Source organism: Larimichthys crocea, chromosome VIII (assembly GCF_000972845.2).
Source record: "Larimichthys crocea isolate SSNF chromosome VIII, L_crocea_2.0, whole genome shotgun sequence".
NCBI classification, from domain to species: Eukaryota; Metazoa; Chordata; class Actinopteri; family Sciaenidae; genus Larimichthys; species Larimichthys crocea.
In genome coordinates, this window is record NC_040018.1 from 10,821,263 (window position 1) to 10,836,402 (window position 15,140).

Genomic DNA, 15,140 nt, shown 5'->3' on the forward strand with positions numbered 1-15,140 from the left:
TCTCCGCTAGAATCAAGTACAAAATTTCTCTTCTCACCCATCAGTGCATCTATGGCAACGCTCCCACCTACCTCAAAGAACTGCTCATCCCTCAAACCCCCACACGATCCCTCCGCTCCAAAAACTTTAACAAACTCTTCTGCCCAAGGACCAAGCTAAGCACCATGGGCGACAGAGCCTTCTGTGCCGCTGCACCCCGCCTCTGGAACTCGCTCCCTGATCAACTCAGATCACCACAGACTCTGGAAAATTTTAAAAAAGGACTTAAAACTTTCCTTTTTTCCACATCGTATTCAACATGATTTCTCTTGCTGTGATTTATTTGTTTCTGTTGCTTGTGTGCATATACTTTGTGTGTATTGTAGCACTTTGAGATTTCATTCAAATGTAAAGTGCTTTATAAATTAAACTTATTATTATTATAACTCCAGCCCTTTCTCCCTTTCTATCTTCCTCTCGGCAGTGATGGATGTATTGTGTGTTAAAAAAGCACTTGAAAAGTCAAAAAACATGACCCTCACAGGGCTTCCAATGTTTGTGAGAGGGATCAGTGCAGTGGGTAGATGACTGCATCATGCACCCTAATGCCCACACCCATAAACTATTTATAAGCTTGTTTTTGCCCTCATACCCAGAAGGCTGTACACTATGTATTTGTCCTGATACGAGTTACCACAGCAACAGTCAAATCCACAGATCTGTTACAGATCACATTTTACCACGAAGCGTTCGTTTCTCCTCAAGGATCACGATTTGCACACAGGAGGAGACGACGACCACTGTGAAACCTCCAATTATCCACATATCGTCGCTGTACTGTCTGCACTTTGCTTTCACCGTGTCAGACGTCACCGATCACGTGACGAGCTCACAGGTCTACGTGCAGCTGCAGGCGTGCCAGCAGGTCACTGCACCTGTCTGTGTTTGTAAACCGAAGCAGTAAATAATGCAGGTACAGGCACGACCACAGTCTGGATCACGGACCCACAGTGAGCCATTTTACTCCTGTGTGGTGAGAAACAGCGCCACCTGCTGATCACTGGGTTCAATGACAGGACTCAAATCCTCAGTTGTTTAATCTGGAAGTCCGGCACCGACCCTGATTTATTTTAAAGTCTTTAATTTTCTATGAGAATTGAAGGAAGGTTGCACCTCATTAAGACGTTTTAATGTGTATAATCTAGGCAAATCATTTCAACATTTAAACACTTTGGATTGAAGTGGCTGCTTTATACCTGAGACAGCTCACACTGTACTTCAGTGAATCATTTTCTCTGCCTGGGGAAATACCAATGACACTGCATTTTACAGTGATAAAAAAAAAAGAAACAGAATGAAAAATTGTTTTTTATAAAGTTTATTCGTCTTTTGAAAAGTTTAGTCGAACAGGCCGAATCCCATGTCGTCTTCGGACTCCTCAGACTCTTCTTTCTTCTCTTCCTTCTTCTCCTCAGCTGCAAAACAACAAGCATGTCGTATTAATTCCTGCTTTAATCAACAGAACATAGATGAGTTATGCTTCACTGGAGGTCATTCATACAATCATTCACATTTATTTCTATTAATGTGAGGTCACTGTCCTCACAAATGTGGAAAGTTTCTCAAATCTCCCCACTTAAAACTCTAGCAAGTGTCCCATTCACTAAAACCCCCCCAACAGATTACATTACCTGTGCCTACCTGCCAGGTACACTGTCAGGTTTAAATTATGTAGATTTGTAACATTTAATTCCATAAAAAGAAACTTATGATGACTAAACTCATTTGGCCGCACATAAATCACATTAACGTACAAGGTGAAGGCAAAGGTGGCGCGTGCCAAGTGTTATTGATGCTGACAAACAAGGTGCTAAGCTGCAACGCTCACCTGCAGGGGCTGCGGCTCCGCCTGCACCACCAGCTGCAGAGCTGGCAACGGCCACGGCACCGCCTGCTGGCATGCTGGCCAGCTTGCCGTAACCTGAGGAGACATGAGTTGGCAGACATGAAGCACGAGTGATAACATCGACGCTCAGCAGCCAGAAACACGATAGGTCAAAAACACTGTTGTTATCATATATGATCTGGTCATTCAGCTGTATAGAAACAGCGACATAGCTCAAGTTTACTGTCTTCCCAGACTCATAATGGGAACATATTATTGCCTCTGCCTGGAATCATATATAAACTTTGGACCAAGCACAGCTTTGTGTACTCCAGGTTTATAATAAATGATAAGAAAGCACCATAATTAATATTTACGGCATCTCAGTATCAACACTACAGTCCAGGTTGAAACAATTCATCCAAGTCATACTAACGTTTTAAAAAGGATATTGTTATTTAGACTATTAATACAGTGATCACCCTTTAAAAAAAAAAAAAAAAAAGTATAATGATTTAATATACTAGACTGTCTTTGTTTTGTCAAGATCTTAAATTAATTCTTATCTGAAGAAAACATTTGATTTCAACATAATTAACTCAAGATTGAGAAAAACAAATGAACTTACGACAAGAAAACAATCAAATGTATGAACCTTTAGGGCTGCCGTAGGGTTCATTAAAGCTTACACACTAATTTATCCATTAATACACATGACTAACACATTCAGAACAACTATCGCTTTATTTTAAAAAGGAAATGCAAGGCGCCTTTAAAGCTGGTCATTAATAAAAATCAGACTTTTACATCCTGCCTGGTGTTGCTTTAACAGAGACTAACAGAACAGATTTCACCAAAACTGAAATCAAAAAACAAAATGTAATGTTGGCACACTCACCTGTGGCGATCACCTCGTTCACATTCTTGCCACTGAGCTCAGAGATGACCTGTTGAGAGATGAAATGTGTTTAAAAATAAAGATCACAAGGTCGCCTGCTGCTCAACCACCTGAAACGCTACGAGGAGCCGACCGCTCTGTGTACCTTGGTCAGACGGGCGTCATCGGCCTCAATACCAACACTCTCCAGGATCTTCTTGATGTCCTTGGACTCTGGGTTCTCGTTGCCGCCGAGGGCAGCGAGCAGGTAAGCAGCTACGTAACGCATCCTGAAAAAAATTGATGGACATCAGAAGAAACAAATGAAACGCACACCTTTAGCCAACTTAACACATTTGTTTAAGTACCTAACAAATTCAAACATGATGCGCTGCTGGGATTCAGAAGTACTTTATTAATCCAGGGAAATTGTTTTTGTTATCGCAGCTCCCAAATAGTAAGTGATAGCAAGAAAACAAAACTTTAACAATTTTCCCCTATAGAATATCCTATTTTAAACAATACATACACATGTATAAGTAGCAGTTAAATAGAACCAGTAACAGTAAAAAATAAAAGCAGTGAGGTAACATTTTATATTCGACATATTCGAAACAGACATTTGTTCTACTTAAACAGACTTAAGTTAAAACTCTAAGTGACATTTTATGTACATCTCTGTCCTAAAGTACTTAATCACACCAGATATTGTTAAGTTCATTCCTCCCTTGCAGACTGATCACAGCCGTCTTGCTTTTTCAACCAAAGATTTCTATTTAAAATTAAACTGTGGAAACTTTCATCCAGCAGTGGCTCAGATTTAATTTAGGCTACATTCAGGATCAGTCACATTTTTAGCAGAAATAATGTTAATTTGTTTCATTTCAGTACACATGTCTGCATTTTACCAGCAGACAAACAGCGAAATCTTCCAACATTGTGTTGACTTATTCTCTCTGTGGAGCAGCTGCAGGTTGTATCATGTTAAAAGCTTTCACATATCGGTGTTACAACTATAAATATGCAATATTGTATCATTCAGACGTTTCACGGTTTGATTTTAAGCCGATGAAACAGTTTGGTGGCGGTATGAGGACGATGACTGCTGGCCAGGCGTCAATTCTGAGCATCTACTGTCACCGTGGAGCCCTCCATGCGAGCTTGTATGTAAAACAAAGTCGCTGTGGTGAGGATTGCTCAGTTTAACTGGGACAAACGTCGCTAAAGGTAACAGAATAAACACAGCCTCAGTTTTTTTACGCCATGTGGCGGCGTGCGCTTCATCCTCGCTACCGTTAGCTCCACGTAGCCACCGACGCTGCGGCGCTGAAAACAACTAATATTGTTAAAAAAGTCGCTTTTTAAGGTTCTCATTCCGCCAGGGTTCGGGCCTTTACTCGTTTCTTGTTGTTACACGGTCGTTCTCTCGGCGATAAACACGTTTTATTATAGTATAAAACACAAACTCACTTGTCAGAAAGGCGAACGCGTGTTCACGTCGAGGTTAGCACGGGCAGAAAGGAAGTTACGTCACCGGATGAACGCGCAAGAAGCCTCGCTTCTTCTTCTTCTTCGTCTCCATGGAGACACCGAGAGCGGGTAAAGCGCCGCCTGCTGCGCCGGAGTGCGTGATGACGACATCACTTCATCTTACAGCTCTACGACTGGTAACCATGGTTTATTTTATTAATGTTAAAACACCAACATATATTAAAAAAACAGTCCTTAAATGTGTGCAACATTTCTGTTTATGACTATGCAGCAATATCAAACTTTTATTCTGAAATTGTACAGGATACAATAAAGACTAAAGGGACTAAAAACCTATAATATTCCAACCCATGTGTCCCAATCACTGCAAAAACACAATACTTTTTTTTTTATGATTCACATTTTTTATTGAGTTTCACATTTTACAAGATTAAGCTAATAGAACATTGGAAGAACAACAACAAGAAAAATAATTCAAAATTAATAAATAATAAAAATAAAAATAAGGCAAAGTCAAGATAAAAGATGCACCAACTTATTTGACCATAAAACATATAACTAACAGATAGAAAATGAAATACAATAAAGACATGACAACTCCCAGACAGATGCATCAGTCCATGCTCAATATGTTAAGCAGTCCATTTACTAGGAAACCACCACTATACTGTTGCTGTCCCATGTGAAATTCACTGACCACAAGTAGACCTCCGGAGAACAGATCCCTGAATAGCATCCAGCCCACCTCCACCATCATTTCCTAAAAAAAAAAAACACAATACTTTTAATAAACATGGATATGTCTTATGATATGATATATGATTCAGTCACTATTGTAGTTTTGTGAATTTATTTATTAGGTAGTAATGGATTACATTTAATAAGGATCAAATAATCAGAATATCAAGAATAAGATAACAAATGTGTCAAGGACTAATTAAATTATTGATTAGGTCTTTAAAATACGGCAAAAAATTTCATGATAATAAATCCTCTATTATATTAACTTATGAAAAGCCCATCCGGTCTGACATACAGGGTTAATTTGTGGCAGACCTGTCAGGAGAAAAAAAAGAACCATGTTGAGTCAGGACGGATGCTTCAGTGCATTTTATCTACACTGAAAATGTTTTGTAGAACGTTTACGGAGCTCAAATATTTGTGGTTGGTTTCATTTTTCTTTGCATAAAGTTAAATGTTTCCAATGTATTGTATTGTATTGTCAAAGTATTCAGGTTAGATTAGATTTTTTTGTAATTTGTTCTCAGTGACTGCATTTCCAAGTAATCTGACCCGACCCTGATTGTGTCTCTGTCATTTCAGCCTATAGAATATATTTAAATGTATTATTTGGATATCGTTGTCTACTTTGCAGAAGAGTTGATGTTTTTGTGATGCAGAGCAGACTTTTTCTCTGCTGTCTCCTTGCCAACTTTTCCCTCAGAACAAACTCATCATGCGAGTGCATGTGTGCTCTACTGTACAGTATATTAACATGAATCAATTTCTTCTTCCTCGTCTGCTCCAACTGCTGATTTGGCTCCTGATCCAGTTTGGCCTCCTGCTTCATCCTCAGCCCCTGCTGCTGCTGCTGGACTTGCTCCTTGGGTGTGATTGATTTTGCTTGCCAGAAAAGACGAAGTGACACGACACTTTGCAATGGATTGGATCCACACCATGAGAAACCAGCAGCTGTGCTCTGGTCTCAAGCTGTAGTGTGAACAACCATCTTTAATGAATCGCTGTCACGTGCGCCGTTTGGTTCCAGGCAACCAGCCACTGATCTGCCACTGAGCTCCTGTTACAGAACTCCTCTCAGACATCTACAGTATGTAAGGAAGCAGCCGGGTGAAAGCATCTTTTAAACGTGATTATATCCAGAGTGGGAATGCTTGAAGGACAACACAGACATTTGACGCAGGCACTAAAGGCTACAACTCAACTTTCAGTTTAAAACCACATTTCCAACTCTCTATCTCTGTCTTGGATGATACGTATATGTTAAAATATGACTTTTAAACTGTAAATATCATTTAGGTGAGTGGATATTTTAGCGTATTATGTCAGTAGTTGCCAAAATAAGGGTGCACATGACCAGAGGGAAGGACTGGTGGAACTGATCACATCACTTACTTCTGCATTTGCAATAATTGCTGGAGCCGTTTCATCATTAATGTTATCGGTGACACCTGCGCCTTTCCTGTTATGACAGGTACGTCTGCTGAGAGGAATTCATCTGACAACCATAAATAAGTAAGAGTGATTTGATGGCAGCTGCCGAAATTTCGGTTAGTATTTATTCAGAACGCAATACTGCATGTGAAGAACAAGATGGGGACTTGTGGCCAAGCTGCTCTGCAGTTCATGGTCAACAGAACGGGACTTGGAAAAAGTAAATATAAAAGGGATAGTGTCACTTGAATTAGTCATTTGAAACTCAGACAAAAGAGGGCATGACAGGAAAAAGATGTAGGAAACTACTTGGTTCATCCGTGTATGTTTGAATGTCACCACTAACTCACAACTCATTGTTTGTGAGCATGAAATTCTTCATCTTTATTTCATTTCAGAATGCTCCACCGTCACATCCCTGCTGCGATGCTCTCACCAAGTTTCTGCTTTCCTTCTCTGAAGTAGTTTCCTGCTTTTCATACAATTAAGGCAACGCAGTGAAAGAGGAGCGCTGAAGTGGAAAGGAAAATATTTATTGGCACAGCTGCTGCAGAGCACGTCGACGAGAATGCGTGAGATCCATTAGAAAAATAAAGTGTTTGTCTCGATAGCTGAGGATTCGAGTTCATTCCGGGTTTGTTCTTTCAACAGTGTCTGACAGCAAACATTTTACATTTACTTCCACATCAAAAAGAGTAGGGATGCATCAAACATCTACCATACGTGTGTGTCAGCTATGACAATTATTATGAAGAGTGGGAGGAAGTAAGTCTTCTAAAAGAACAGACAAGTTTTACATGTTTGGAAGAAAACATGTACTAAAAAAGAGCCACTGTTAACAATGAAAAGACGATGTTACATGTCCTCACTCCTCTTTCACTGGTTCCCAACGTTATTAAGCCTGAAACTAGTGTAAAAAAAAAAAAAGGTACAAGAAGACCTTTAGAAGTCAGAAAGCACTGTTTATTTAGCCTCCAGTCCAACTGTTATGTTCTACATCACAACATTTTACATTCCACATCAATGTAACAGAGTAAATAAGGTAAGAAACGAGTCAACACAAAAAACACAACACAATCTACAGGTAAGAATCTTGAACAAGCACCGACTAAAACATTTGTTAAAGGTTTCACAAATGTAAGTTTGGTCTTGGTACTAGAAAGAAAAGAAAAACCAGCTCAGGTCCCAGAAAAGAAGTCCTGATGGGAGGCGGCTTTTACCACGCGGCTGAGAGATCTCAGCAGTCGTCCTCCATCAGTGCTGCTTTCCACAGAGACTCTGCTGATATGGCCCTGGTACACAGTCAAAATGGAAGTACCAATCATTCCTGGTATTTGTTTTTAGGAAAATCACTTATAAAAATTGAGAAAAATATCAAAAGAAAAGTATTATAAAAAAATACTCTATTGACCATTCCAATATATAGACAAGGAAAACGAGTAGAAAGTTGAAAGGTTACTTCACAAAATGTTGCAACTAAGTTAAGACAATGGTCAGTGAGTGACATTCAGTGGAGAGTGTGACTGTGCAATACCGATACCAAGTCTCATTACAGTTTTTCCTGATTTACTATACATGTGTGTAAGCGGTGAATCTAGCTATCTGAAGCTGGATAGAACAATCAAGGAACAAATTATACTTTATATTAAGACCTTTCAACTTTTATGGACACCCCGACTCTTCTGCTAAATCCTCTGCCTCCAAACTAAAGTGTGCTCGGTCACCTAATGCTTTCACGTGAGCCCGTTCTTCTACATGCATCCTGACGGTCGTTAATTCAATAGCAAGGCTAACATCGCTGAAACGGCTTTTAATGGTCATCGATATGAGAATGTCAGAATAACAAACATTGTAAATGTGTCGTAACTCCAATGTGTCTGAGTGCAGCGGCCCCAAAATTGTTGAACATGTCCTGTTACATTCGACATGTGCCCACACAGTCCTAAAGTAGTAATTTAACAGTAACATTCTGCGGTAAGATGACGGCTGTTTTTGCACCATTTCAGGATATTTCCAAAGGTTTTAGATGACCTTGCATAGATAATTTAATTGCATTCGGTTCTTGCAGCACTGTGTGTTTTATTTGATCACTTAGTCCTAAAATTCTGCACGATTTGTGAAGAGTAATGATCACAGGGAGCACACTGACTAAATACAACATGTGCTCATGTATCACATTAGTTTCATGTTACCACCTTCCCGTCTCAATTATGTTGAGACATGTTGATCCGGAGACTGGACACAATCATATCGCTTAGCGAGCTAAAGCCTAGATTACATTATGCTATATACATGAAATTGTGGTTACCATGCCAACAGAAGACTTTTGCTAATATACGGCTGAAATGAAATTTTGTAAGACAGCACGACGGAGGGGTCGTGTATATTTAAGTTGACTCTTCCCTTTGCTGGGAAATCATGAAAATACCAACTTTAGTTTTTTTATTCTGGATAATAAAGTATATTAAAAAAGCATGACTTGTTTGATTGACATGTTGCTTGTAGGCATAAGGGCAGGATTTGGGCTTCTTAACCATGTTTTTTTTTTTTTTTTAAAGCATTAATATTTCAAATCATAAGAAGTTCTCTCATGATACAAGAAAATATCAATACGATAGCTAAACATGCAAACATTTTCAAAGTATAAAAAGTGTAAGTGTTGTAAATGTGAGAGGAGAGTCTATATCATAACATATTGGAGGTTATTGACACTGTTTTGACTGCTTAACAAGGATCAGAACCAACTTGAACGTTTGGCAGTATTCAGTAATAAAATCTTTCTTATTTTAACATGATGTGCAGTTTCTATTTTACATACAGAGTACACTAAACTGGCAAAATGTCTGGAAGTATGGAAATAAATCTGTAGTGACACACGGGTCAGAAAAGGTTTAAACTCATCTCTCTGCTAAACTCTTGAAATGTGTTGACGTACCCTTTTCTCTAAATGTATACAAGCATTATAAAAGCAGATTTGATCCCAGCACAGGTGTCATATTTTATCTTTAACACACGTCCTTTATGCTAGTGCAACAGATTGATGGCATGACCCTCTAAACACTGTGTTAAGTGTTGATGAATATGTAGTATTCATATACATTATGTGTGATATCAACATCTGCCAGTTCATTCATCAGAGCGATGATGAAAGCTCACATTAGGTGATATTATTGTGACTTAGACTGTTTCATATTATCACTCTACATGTCTTATTTTTCACTGAATGATACAAACAAGCTGTTTGGAGCATAAATCAAAGAGTAGCTGACTTCTCATCAAGCAATGTGCCCGACACGTACAACATTCTTGATTTATGTCGAGACAAATGAAATCAGAAGCTGAACAGGTTTCGTCTCGTGTCATGCTGACTGCAAAGTTTATGCTTCTGATTTATTACCGTGATGAAAGTACAAACGAGAGTCTCTGTGGTGGCAAGAATTTAGTTCAAAAGTTGCTGAGACCCCATTACATCACTTACAGTACCTGCTGAGCTTTTTATAGTGCGGCGTGACGTCAGAAAACTTAAAGGGTAAGCCCAGAGAACAACCTTAAAGATAATCCATCACTTTTCTTTTTGTGTCTTTTTAGTGGTTTCCAGTTTTAATCAAACATAGAACTCTTTTTTAACTAATTCAAACTGTCGCCAGCTCCTCTAACGCGTCCTCACACGAACATGCGTGTAGAGCGACGATAAAAATAAAACTGCATCTTTTTAGTTTGTTTGCACAATTAATGTTTTTTTTTTTGTTTGTTTTTACATGTAGTTATATCAAATCAAATGATCTTTGAGAAGAACAGATGTAAAGCATGTAATCATTCCTGCCACAAGCCTTTCATTAGCGGTAATTAAAAGAAAGAAAGAATGGTGAACACAGTACATAAGATAAATGTGTTTGCCCTGAGGCACTTGGTAGTGGCTGTGATAAAAGAATTAAAAACACTACCTTTCCAGTCTAAGGAATCGTGCAGTTGGTCTCAAAAGCACTCAAAGTTGCATTCAAATTGTCAGTCCAAAAATAATGCACACGTGTGAGTGACCACCTACACCGACAATCATGATCATTCTAGTGTTTGTCTAGAGTTGTAGTGTCCAGTGTTACAATGGCGAATATTAAAAATGCTACAGAAAAGGGTTGAAGCACAATATACAGTGTGTGTGAAGGAACTAAAGCTAAACTTGTATGTTTGTTACGCTTGTTTTTTGGGCAGGGAGATAAGAAAGAGACCAGAACAAATGGCCAGAAGGCTAGAGGAGAGACATGGGAGCTGGGCATCAACACAGAAAAATTCCTACTGGGGATAGTTGTTCTGTTGCCGGCGCTTCGCCGACCTCATTTTCTCGAAGCGTGACTCCATTTCCTCGAGGACTTTGGGGGTGTACCTTACTACCAGCTTCACTGTGCCCTGAGCTGCTTTGAGGAGTTCCACGGCTTTCTCGTGGTGCTCACCTTCCACGCTCTGGAAATAAAACACACAGGAACGTATTGTTTAACATATCGTAAGGTTTTATCACAAAGAGGCATTAGTAGTAAACTCTGATTTTTATAGGTCTATAGTCCAAAAAAAACAACAATATAATGGGGGCAGTTGTAAAGCACAGGGTATGTAGGAGGAATGATCTCAGTATTTTATAGCCATTAGAGTGAACATAACATAAGCTTTGGCAGCAGGATTCAACTTACCATATAAAACTGTTATTTAGAGATTTTAATGAGGCCAAACTGTGCAACAAAGTCAATTGGATAATGGTCTTTGGCTGATCCTGGAACCGCAACCTAAACGCAGCAATCAGCGATCACAACTGCTGAAGGTTGGAGGTATTGTGAAGGAACCTTTACAAACCCTGTGGAGTTTTGTCTTTTAAACAAATAAATATGTTCACATTCAGTGTGCCTCATCAAAACATACTGCGTGTATCCTTGAGGAATGTGCAGAATGCATTTCCTTCCTCATTAAACATTTCCAGAGATAATTTCTGGAAGACTATGAATCCTCCATTGTTTACATCCATATCTGTTTGCTGGCACCCACCAACTTTTGATCATTGGAAAAGAATTCAACTATTGGCAGTACTGAGCTTTCCCTCCGTGCACGGTTTGAGTGTCCTCACGGCCGGTCAAAGACAAAAACATTCTGCTGGTGGTCAAAACTATGGAAAGCTCTGCCTGCACCCTTACAGCTAAAGACATCACCAGGTCTGCACAGGTGTATTAACTGTTTTTATATTCATCACTTCTTTCTTGTATGTTGTAAAGAATCCAACCCTGCAGGGTTGTGCGGCAGGGTTAGAGAGCTGCTGGGCTTGTGTCTATTTGTGCTGAATGAAACGGTAATGAAACAATTAGGAAACAACTTTAAGCAGCTTTATCGATGCTTCACTCTCCATTTCTCTCAAACCAAATTAAACTTCTTTGTGTCACTATTTTTCAGCGTAAATTGTGAGTCAGACTCAGATTTAGACGCTGGGTACATGAAATAAACAAAACAACATGGTAGAGTATCAGAGTTTAGTCCATGAATACACCTGGATGGTCTCAGTTTCAGAGACATTTCAGGCTGACTGTGAAGGTTTGACCGGCCTGATCGGCGGACCCAGCGTGACGCCGGGCTACTTTTTTCCAAAAGTTGGACCTAGGTCAACTTCTCTGCAGCAGATCGCTGTGTTTTTGCAGACACCGGCACCGCTGCAGCCAAAGACTTCCCACACTCAAATTAAGTACCGGCTCCTGTTTGAATGCTCTCTTACGCCTGTGAAAAGCATTGCACAAATAGATTTTACATAAACTCCTCCCAGTGTACCTTTAAGATGTAGTTCTACCAGACGAACTACATCTGCTGCTTTGTTCTAGCTCAGTGTGCTGAAGTGTTTATTTCATCACCTGGTGGATAATGAAGCTGAGTTTACAAAAACACCAGCTTAGCCTTCATGCACTGTATTTTACTGTATGTGGAGATGCATGACTCGTCTGTTAAATGTGTACCTGCCATCAGACTTAAGTGTGTGTCATGCCAAAGCTTCAAATCTGACATTTGATTCTGATTCTGTTGTGAGTGAATTAAACGTACCACTCCATTGACAGAGAGAAGCTGGTCGCCCCTCTTCAGGCCTCCATGTCGATCAGCGATGCCTGCTGGGATGATCCGTGAGATGTATATTGGTGAGTTTTGCTCCTTTCCACCCATTATGTTGAAACCCAGGCCTTCTTCTGTCTTGGGCAGCTCCACCACACGTGGATGTGAGTGTCCCTCGCTCGCTGCGAAAGCTGCCACAGTGGCCTACAAATACACAGAGTGGTGTTAAACGTTTGCAAACACACTGTAATTACTGCATTTAACACACAGTTTAAGGGGCCTACCTTAGCTGTGGCATTGGCCCTGACCTCGGGACTGCTGTTGATGTCCACCGTTTCATACACATGTTCATAAACCTGAAGGGACATTGTTTTGTTACATTAAGTAATACATAAGATTAACTATAAAAGTCAAATAAGGACACCTCACAGGTGAGCGTTTAAAAGGACAACGTAGGCAAAGTGTCTCACTTCTCTGACAGCGTTACAGAATTCACTCTGTAAGACCCTCTGCAGCGCCTGCAGCTTCTGGGGAGGAACCTCCCCCGTCCTCTGGAGCTTATCGAGCAGTTCAACAGCACGGTTAATATCTGTCAACAAGAACACACACACCACATTTATATCTGCAAATGGAGACATTCACACGGTCAATCGATGCTTAATCAGCGCTAAAATAACACTACAAATCAAGAATTTGACTGTAAACCAACACTCAGTGTCACCCCTTAATGAATGACAACGATTAATGGTGAATCATTAAAATGTAGTTTTTATTAATAGCATTAACACCATGTCTCTGTGAGGAAGCTTGTGGTTTACGGCGCTGTTTATTTATTTACCATACATAAAGAAACTGTGAAACTATATACTAAATCAATACGGCGCCTGCCACTGGATCACACAGTGCAAAATGATATATGACACCTTCATAAAGTCAAAGGTTGGGGATCATTAGCTTGATGTTTCACAAATAAGTAATTGCCAAACAAACATGAGCAGCTGTCAAAATATATAACAACCATCTGAAATGACATCAACAAGCCACCTGCCCCCCATATTCTGCTTATACTGTGTGTAAATATAGATAGATAGATAGATAGATAGATAGATAGATAGATAGATAGATAGATAGATAGATAGATTTTATTTATCCCAAGCTGGGAAATTACAGCAGCAGCATTACACACAGTGACGACAGACAACATAAGAATAAAAATATAAAGAACAAACTGTACATAAGAAAATATCAAAAAAGCAATAGTAAATAAAATATATTGTACAAAAGTATATACAGCAAATTGGCAGTGGTGATTTGGTGCAAAGTAAGAAAGGAGAAATGTGCAGTGACTGTAAATTATGACCTGATTTTAGCTGATATTATATTTCAATAGTCAGCAGCGTCTTAATCCGCTCATGCTAATTGCCACTGTCCCCTCTATTAATTAAATAATTAGCCACAGCTGTATTCACGTGTTTTCCGAAGCCCATTATAACAAACGTGTTTTGTTTTTTTTAAAAAGCTAGATAAATGATTGTTTTCACACAGCGGGAGCTAATTGAAGCTTTTGTGGCTGAGAATGAATAAAAGTCTATTCACGTTGTTGTTGTAAATATTTCCTCCTGCTCGTCCTTGTTGGTAACTACGATGAGGCTGGTGTGACAGAAGTGTACAAAGGTTTTAATTTAACCAAACATGACAAACCAGCTCTGTTGTTGTTATTAGCCAGTTAGCTGGTGCGCAAGGAGAAACAATGCAGCCTGTAAACTCTCGTTAGTTTTGGCTCCGTGCTAACAGTGTGCACACTCAGTCAAAAGCAACACACGTTAACTATTTACAAAACATCGTTAAAGCTGCATTAACCGGCTAAATGAGACACTACGCTGTCGGAAACAACGAGCTAACGCTAGCGGAGCTAGGCTAACGTCTCCCTGCTAATCACAACAAATATTTCCGAGCTAACGCTAAAGCTAGCCGATTTTTAACTTCACCTCTTTCCAGCCGCACAGGCTCCCCGAGCGATGCCATCCTTCAAGCGGGTGGAGGTTTGGCGTTAAACGGTGGATAAGTAAAAAAAAAAAAAAAACTAAACGTGGTAATCTTGGGCTGGCGTTACGTGCGCTAAACCGAGACGATAAATCAGATTAGCAAAGTTAGCCGGGCTAGGCTAGCGGCCAGTGTCATGGTGCGTTCACGTAATCCTCGTAAAGCGGAGAAGCCTTTGGAAATCTTTTGAACAAGTGCCTCTGCTTTTAAATTGGTAATCTATCTATAACTGTGTGTTACTCTCTGTTTTTTTTACCACTATGACGTGTGCTGCTGCCTTTCTTGACCAGGTCACCTTTGTGAAAGAGGTCTTGATCTCAATGAATAATAAAATAATATTAAAAAACTCAGCGCGTTGTTTTCAGGAGGTGACGGATGTTCGTGAGCCGACAGTGAAGGCATCATCTTCAAGTATCATGAATCAGTCAGTGTTTCACTTGATTTATCTTAAAATAATGTCTAGATATGAGTATATATGATCAAATAAGACAGAAACCTCATCTATTTGTAGATAGTATTTATAGATATCATACATCAATATATCACAATATCATCTTATTGTAGTGAACAATAGAAGTTATTTCTTTTCTTCTTCTTCCTACATGTTTAGTGCCTGGGTAC

General features: G+C 39.6%; 2 protein-coding genes across 3 annotated transcripts; both read right to left on the reverse strand.

Annotated features, from left to right (window-relative positions):
* Nucleotides 1–1,341: 1,341 nt before the first annotated feature.
* Nucleotides 1,342–4,340, reverse strand: rplp2b (ribosomal protein, large P2 b). The gene is made up of 5 exons (XM_019260727.2): nt 4,212–4,340; nt 2,908–3,031; nt 2,763–2,811; nt 1,868–1,960; nt 1,342–1,454 (listed from the first exon to the last, which is right to left on the reverse strand). The coding sequence occupies exons 2-5, from the start codon at nt 3,028–3,030 to the stop codon at nt 1,378–1,380; spliced, it is 342 nt and encodes a 113-aa protein (XP_019116272.1). The 5' UTR covers nt 3,031; nt 4,212–4,340; the 3' UTR covers nt 1,342–1,377.
* A 630-nt stretch (nt 4,341–4,970) lies between these two features.
* lin7c (lin-7 homolog C (C. elegans)) lies at nt 4,971–14,672 on the reverse strand. Of its 2 annotated transcripts, none has more exons than XM_027281521.1 (6): nt 14,465–14,672; nt 12,947–13,065; nt 12,761–12,832; nt 12,471–12,680; nt 10,699–10,862; nt 4,971–4,992 (listed from the first exon to the last, which is right to left on the reverse strand). In XM_027281521.1, exons 1-6 carry the CDS (start codon nt 14,499–14,501, stop codon nt 4,986–4,988), a joined length of 609 nt encoding a protein of 202 aa, XP_027137322.1. In that variant the 5' UTR covers nt 14,502–14,672; the 3' UTR covers nt 4,971–4,985. The 2 variants fall into 2 exon arrangements, with proteins under 2 accessions (XP_027137322.1, XP_027137321.1); XM_027281520.1 differs by lacking the exon at nt 4,971–4,992 and adding an exon at nt 7,346–7,696.
* Between the last annotated feature and the right edge of the window lie 468 nt (nt 14,673–15,140).

Excerpts from the sequence above, each read along its gene's own strand:
- lin7c (XM_027281520.1), bottom strand. The coding sequence starts at position 14,501 with ATGGCATCGCTCGGGGAGCCTGTGCGGCTGGAAAGAG. Across the intron at positions 13,066-14,464 it reads GCCTGTGCGGCTGGAAAGAG|ATATTAACCGTGCTGTTGAA; the intron begins GTGAAGTTAAAA and ends TCTTGTTGACAG. Across the intron at positions 10,863-12,470 it reads TTCTCTCTGTCAATGGAGTG|AGCGTGGAAGGTGAGCACCA; the intron begins GTACGTTTAATT and ends TTTTATTTCCAG.
- rplp2b (XM_019260727.2), bottom strand. The coding sequence starts at position 3,030 with ATGCGTTACGTAGCTGCTTACCTGCTCGCTGCCCTCGGCGGCAACGAG. Across the intron at positions 1,961-2,762 it reads GAACGAGGTGATCGCCACAG|GTTACGGCAAGCTGGCCAGC; the intron begins GTGAGTGTGCCA and ends ATGTCTCCTCAG. Across the intron at positions 1,455-1,867 it reads CGGAGCCGCAGCCCCTGCAG|CTGAGGAGAAGAAGGAAGAG; the intron begins GTGAGCGTTGCA and ends GTTGTTTTGCAG.